We start from the raw sequence: 7504 nt of genomic DNA on the forward strand, positions 1-7504 counted from the left end.
CATTTGTTGTTATAAATCATACGTAACAAATTTCAGTTTTTTCTGTAGTTATGGTTTTTTTTAAGCATATCAATAACCATAACCACAGAATGAATTGGAATTTGTCACGTATAATTTATAGTAGCAAACAGGGTTGGCGGTTTAGACCAAATGGTTTAAACCAAATGGTTTAAACCAGTCAAAAAAAACCATGGTTTTTTTGGTGTTTGTGGTTTTTTTTTTATATTTTTGGTCTTCATGTTTCCTTTATAACTTTTATTTTACGTAATATATATTTTTGGCTAACCTGCAAATGCATGCAATTGCTGTCAGAGATTTATCCTTATTATAGACAAAGAGATTACCTGTAAATGGAGGACTGACTATCAACTACCTAATTCAAGGCCAAGCATATGCATTCAGATGGAATCTTAAAATCAGACTGCATTGTGTCTGACTGGCCTTAAAAACATACCCCAGTATTATCTTTATTGGTAGCCTGATCTAATAGCTTTTGTAAGTTTTCTACAAAAATCACAAATTTCTTCCAAGTGAGTAATTATTTTAGTACTACTGATTCAGAAGTTTGGCCTAGGTCAAACTTTACTCGTTAAATTATTAGCCTAGGCTTCTGATATTAAAAGTATCTAACCTAGCCTACTTGATATTATTTCCAAGGTTTTATGAAGTTTTATGAATAAATTATAGTTAGTCCATCAGTGTCAATTTCTGTTTCCTAGTCTAGCATAATTAAAATAACAATTAGTAATTAACCCCTGAAGCATAACATCTTTCCATAACACATTTACTTACCAATTTCATCGCCAGTTTCCAAGGCAACACAATTACTGTTATGAGCCTTCATTCTTGCTATTTGCCCCTCCATTGCCTTGTGGCATTTTTTCAAATATTTCTACAACCCTTTCTGCCTTCCACCACTTTTTTTTCATAAAATTTCCAAATGATGTCTGCTTTTCTACCTGTCATGTTGATCAATTATTTTCAGCACTATGATCACTTGCAGTCATGCACATTATTGAAAAACAACCACAGAGTGATTGTAGCCTACCATGACTAGAGTAAAATGCCACTATGCCAGGCATGCCAGTAGCACTAGCTTGGCAGTGTTCTTACAGTTGCCAACTAGCCATATTTATGATTAAACGACCATATCATGTAATCATATTAATCTGCTATTTAAATCTGGTATTTATTTACTTTTTTAGATGTAATAAATAAAAACCATTTTGAATATAGAAAGTCAGAAAAGTTCATTAATAAAAATATAACCCTTAAAATGGTATATTGGTAACTTGATATTGACTCAATCAGATTCAAACTTGTAAACAAACCAGATACAGGTATTAGACATGACATGTCCACAAAACTAAAGCATCTCTCTCTCTCTCTCTCTCTCATATGCAGTTGTTTGAAGTATTGCATTAAACCAAAAATTTGGACTTTCAACCATGTGTTCTAAGAGATATATATTGGAGATTGTTAATTTTGGCCATACAGATAATGGAACTATTAAATTTTGTTAATCCTTCTTAAAGTGTATGGATATATCGTATTTGTATGTCAAATACATATAGGGCCACAGAAATGTATGATTATCATTAAAATTGCTTTAGTTTTATAATGGGTAGCACAAAAGTGAAATAAACCCATAAAAAAACCGTACCTAGTAGCACAATAAAATGAAAAACCCGTAAAAAGCCATGGTTTAAACCAAATAAACCAAGGTTTTTGGTTTAAAAAAAAAACCATTGGTTTTGGCCAACCCTGGTAGCAAATGTCAGTACAAAAGCCAGATAATAGAGTCAGCCTTCATTAAACAAAGACAGGTAATGGACATCTCAAAAGGCGCCTGTGATTCTTCCTTCAACCAATGCTCAAGAAGATAAAAGAGAAATGATCAACTGGTGTGATCTAGTTAGACGGCTTACCTGAGGATGGATCTCATGATATAAAAACTGCCTTATCTGTTGTAACTTTTCTCATTCATTATCTAACTGGAGAGAGAGACAGCAGTCTCATAATTATAGTACTTACTTTCTGTATTTTGGCATTCTTATGGGCTCCTTTGACTAGATGGAATTCTGTTGTCACAGAACATACACATCATCATATATACATATATACATACATATATATATATATATAATATATATATGATATATATATATATATATATATATAGTATATATATATACATATATACATATATATTTATATTAATATATGTATATATGTATGTGTGTGTGATCAGGATAACCGACTCACCCAAAAGAGGGTTAGAATTCAACTTACGGGTTGCCCTGGCAGCAAGAGCCCGTGCCGGCATGTTGCTACCTCAATCAAAGAAGAATTCAATTTCCGGGAAAGAAATATATCTTGAAATTTAATTGTGACTGTGTTGATCTTAGTAGTGATGATGTACCTGATAGGTAATTGACTGTTGTGGGGTGCAGATATGGACAGAAGGGCTTATGGACGGTAGTATCATCCCAAAGTACTCCCTTAAAACAGGAATGTCAGCAAATCTATAAGAAATACCTATTATATATATGAAACGTACTCTTAATCACTGAAGTAAAGAAAACTTGACTGATTTCGTGCTGTTACCGTTTTAACTTATTATACATAAGTCAGTTACAATCAGCAGATTACTTCCCACGTCGTATCAAGATCATTCAAGTGGAGATAATGGCGAAAGCGTATTTGTTTTCCATACGCAAAAATCTTTACCGGGATTTCTGCTTTTATCAATATCTGAAATTACACAAATCCGGTTAAGATGTTCTGTTCCCAGTGCCATAATAGCTGGATATCTGTATCAAATGAGATTCCAGAGTGGCTGGAGGTGTTTGCTTCAGTAACAAGGTGATTTTTTTCAGATGTAATAATCGGGTCCGTAAACGTTGTAACTTACAGCTCTAAAATGGTAAATGTTAGGAATTATATATTATACAAGTTGAAATGATAATTCAGTCATGCATTTAGAATTACTGAATGAATAATTGACTATATTGGCAAATTCTGGCATAGTTAAATGCATCTTTCACTATTCAAATAGCAATAGTGCCAAAAATCCTCTAGGTTGAACTTATAACGTCTTTGGTTTTGGTTTTACTAGATTTACCTACATCAATAGTTACTCATTTTCAGTTATTCCATATAAATTATAAGGCTGTTTTTGCAAGTGAAAGTCGTAAGATATATTTTCAAAAAATACCTGAATAACATTTGTCATGACTTTTCTCTTGTCATAGAATGTTAATAGGAGGATATTTCAAAACTTCATGGACACAGATGTGATATATTTGTATTGAAAACAATAGGCCCGTTGTTACAATAACAATAACATGTCAATATCTTTGATAAACAGACAAGAATTATGAAGATGAAAGAGGAGAGTCAACCAGGACTCTTACCTCCTGGAGTAAGATGCAAAGAAAATGAATCATGAAATGACAACTAACTTAACAAGTATGAATCAGACGCTATGTCCGATATATTTCAAAGGGATGTCTCGCTTCAACTGAGAAAACCGGAAATGAAGGACGGGTGCATTGCAGGAATTTATGACTCGGTGTCAGGCCAAGACTCGCTCAGACTGGCAAAGTTTTCGAACGGCCCATCCGCGAAGTTTTTCCAGTTTCCAAAGATGTTTTCTTTTCCATGTCTCCTAATCCACAGTCGAATTCGGCATGAAGGTATCATTACGATGGTGCTAGGCTCCTTGTACAGAAATCTGTTCTCGGCCAAAGATGAAGCCCGTTTATTCCAATCAAATTAAATGAACTCGATTAAAGAAGCCAATTTATGGTACTACGCGTTAAACAAATATTCCCTCGCAGCCTTAATTAGACTCCATTTTTATAACATTTCAGTTGTACCCAGCGAAGATAAACTGGCAATACTCAAGAATATTGCAGGGATTTGGGGATTTTTACCTTTGAGAATAATTTTTACGGTGGTTCGGCCTACTGGGTTTACGCTGCTACTTGTCCAGTTGGCGTGAGGACTATAGAGTACTGGAAGCCTAGGTTTCCAGTGACATTGTAGGTAACGGTCTGGATGTTTCCGTCAGGGCGTAAGAGAGACCAGGAACCGAAGACGTCGCCGTTGGGGAGTTTGATCTCCGCTCTGTTCTGGTAGTTGTTGGTTGGGGGGTCGGCGACTTCGAAGGCAAATTCGTAGGGAATAATCGGCTGTAATAAGACAAGGAAGGTTACCAAATTTCCTAAATATTTCGACTGAAAATAAAGATTACAGTAAGTTTCTTTTATTTGACTGTTTGACGATTACTAGAAATAGGAATTTTCTACATTTAGTATACTTACAAAGGGGCCATCTGATTGGACACCCTGGGGTGAAGGAGCACTGAAGACAGCAGCGGCAAGCATCAACATAGCTAAGACCTGAAGCAAAGGGGCGAAAATGAGTTGTTAGCATCGTAATGATTTTCTTAACCTAACATCATTGTAACGTAAAAGGGAACATTATGATTCCCAAGGTCAAGATGGAAAGGAAAAAATCTAGGAGATAAATGCTAATTTCTTTTAGTTCATTCTCTGGCGTCTATGCAGATGAGCGTTATTTTTCGTGATTTTTAAATTAATGCATGAAGTCGCATCTGCAGTTTGAATTTGTATATGCTTTACAGCCTGTGGGTCATCGCTCTTACTTGTCACATAAATCTTCTGAAAGTTCCAAATATTTCATAATTGGAGTAAAGATAGGGTCTATTGATCTTCACAAGACTAGTGATCATCCCAAAAGTAATTTCAACTCCCTTTTGCTCGAGCCTTTGAGAAGAGGTTTCATTATTATTCGTCTGTAACTTCAACATTTCAAAAAAGATCAATTTTATGCAAAAAAAAAAAAATACTATAAATAAGATAAAGGATTTTTCAATATGAACGTGAGACGTCAGAAAAAAATATACAAATATACATTATCTCCTTGTAAGAATGACGAATGGTTAGACAGAATTGGTAAAAACTTATAGGTAAGGACCTCCAAGTTTCTCCATGCTGTTAAAGCACAAACCAATAGCACTCGTTTCCACAAGAGCAGAAACAGAACCATATACAAGAGTTTCTGAATTGGGTAGTTGTGACCGGAATAAGAAGCCCAAGCTAGAATCACGTGAGCTAACACTTCCGCGGGAGAAGATAGCACCTCCAGAGTTCCCAAACCCTGGAGGATAATGCCATACCTTCATGATGGCGGTCGAGAGTATTCAGCTGGAGGAAGCTGTTCGAAGGAGAAGAGACGTTGGCGGAGTGAGATGGTGAGAGGCACTCACGCTCCTCTATATATACTGCTGGGAACTAGAGCGGGGGGGAACACCCTGGCAGAGGTCACTTGCCCAGCCCAATTGTATCACAACTACCCTTTGCCAAAGATTTGGATTTGATCAACAAGTTTTGCTATTGAGGACGAAAACAGCAGTTTTTTTTTACTTCCTCTTCTTTACGTAAGAATGACATCAACAGGTATATTGCCAGTAGAGGTCAACTCTGCTAATCTATGTATCTAGTATTTCTTACATTTTACAGCGAAGCTATCTTGTTACTGCAGACCTGCATTCAGTTCAGTTCTTTATAATTTCATGTATGCATGTGTCCATCCCAATTTTTTTTTGTGCGTATTGTGAGTAATGTCATATACACACGCGTGCATTTGCACAAGCACATACACACCCTTATACACACACACACACACACACACACACATATATAATATATATATATATATATATATATATATATATATATACATATATATATATATATATATATATATATATATATATATATAGTGTGTGTGTGTGTGTGTGCATTAAATATATATATATAGATATATATATATATATATATATATATATACATATATATACATATATATATATATACATATATATATATATATATATATATATATATATATATATATAATACAAAAGGGTCTTATACTTCTGATAAATGACAAAAAAATAAAGGTAGTGAAGGAAAGCAAAGAAAACTGCCATGAACGTTCTCAGTAGATAGGTCAAGGCTTAACAAAAGCACTAAAAATATACTAATCTTCCTCCTATAAATGACTTAGCAGCGCTGACAAAAAGTGTCATCTGATCCTCACGGCTTAAAGTTTTCATTTATGTTTTCCATGTTTCTTGAGCGCTGGACGCCAGGCATTTCACCTTGTGTGTGTGTGTGTGTGTGTGTGTGTGTGTGTGTGTGTATGTGTAACAATGACATAGCGGAAAACTGTAAAACATTTCTTAGTCCAAGGAGATAGCAGAAGGCTATGTTTTTTTTTCTTTTTTGTTCGTTATAGCTGATCAGTGAACGCTTCCTATTTAGGAGAAGTTATATTTCTGATGAACGTAAGTATGAAGGCAAATGGTCATTCCCATAAGTAGTTTCCGAGTACAGTATTTGTAGAAAATTTATTATATTCAAAACATGATCATTTAAGTAGGATATTTTTTGCGACACATTTTTTCCTTTAAAATCAACAAAATATGAAATAAACATGCAATTCATTCTAGTTCCCCTTTCCCTCAATCGCGTTACAGAAAGTTCCTTTTGCAGTGACTTTTAAAACTCTAAACCAGAATAAACCGAGAAAACGTGACTTGGAAACGCCTATTGTGTCAGGATACGGGAGGAAAACGAGACGGTTATTGTGTAAAGATGAACCTGAAGATGCTGGTTATATCATTTACCGAAAGTATTTATTTGAAAGTTGAAGTTGCAGAACAATTTTTTCCCCCTGTGTAAACTGTGCATCGATGCGTTAGCTCTGAAGGTCACAGAAGCATAAAACCTGGAGATCAACCTTCAGAAATCTACCCTCACACCGTTGCCCTTCTAGTAGAGTTATCAGTTAATGAGTTACTTGATCTCAGTATTTTTTAATCGATTCATTTGTTTTGGTGTAAGATTCTACTCTGTCTAATTCTTCAATTCCTTTAAACTGAACATCGCCGTTTCTTCCTTTATTTTTATTTCTGTTAATCTATCGCTTATTCCACATAGCCGTCGTCTTCAAAAATGACATTTGCCGCTGATACTTACCTTTACGAAAATAACTGTTTTTTCCTCAAAACGTTTCCGTTCAGCTTTTTCACTTTACGAGAATAAAACTCCGCAAAAATGATGCAGCCTCTAGCAGTGGCGGACTGGGTCTAAAAATTGTGGTTGCCAGGTGACAAAAGAGGGGGGGGGGCCCCACTCCAACCCTCAGCCATAATACTATAATAGAGTTCACATAACAAATACATACAATATTTTGAAAATGCACATTGGAAACACAGAAGACAAATTATTGGAACGTTTATTTTTTTTTTTTTTTTTTTTTTTTACTAATAAGTGTAAAATCACCTAGACATAATGTAAAGTAATACCAAATATAGATACATAATTGCTTAGTTCAATTTCTAACCAAAAGTTTAATGACATGTAAAGTAGTGTTATTTTGAAATGTTTGCAAACTAAAAATGTAATCC

General features: G+C 34.7%; 1 protein-coding gene across 2 annotated transcripts; it reads right to left on the minus strand.

The window, feature by feature from the left end:
- Window positions 1-3287: 3287 nt before the first annotated feature.
- LOC135211005 (uncharacterized) lies at window positions 3288-5297 on the minus strand. Of its 2 annotated transcripts, XM_064244021.1 has the most exons (4): window positions 5207-5297; window positions 4329-4406; window positions 3939-4196; window positions 3288-3736 (listed from the first exon to the last, which is right to left on the minus strand). In XM_064244021.1, exons 1-3 carry the CDS (start codon window positions 5210-5212, stop codon window positions 3978-3980), a joined length of 303 nt encoding a protein of 100 aa, XP_064100091.1. In that variant the 5' UTR covers window positions 5213-5297; the 3' UTR covers window positions 3288-3736; window positions 3939-3977. The 2 variants fall into 2 exon arrangements, with proteins under 2 accessions (XP_064100091.1, XP_064100090.1); XM_064244020.1 differs by having other exon boundaries at window positions 3288-4196.
- Window positions 5298-7504: the final 2207 nt, after the last annotated feature.

The sequence above is a fragment of the Macrobrachium nipponense genome, chromosome 4, assembly GCF_015104395.2.
Source record: "Macrobrachium nipponense isolate FS-2020 chromosome 4, ASM1510439v2, whole genome shotgun sequence".
Classification (NCBI taxonomy): domain Eukaryota; kingdom Metazoa; phylum Arthropoda; class Malacostraca; order Decapoda; family Palaemonidae; genus Macrobrachium; species Macrobrachium nipponense.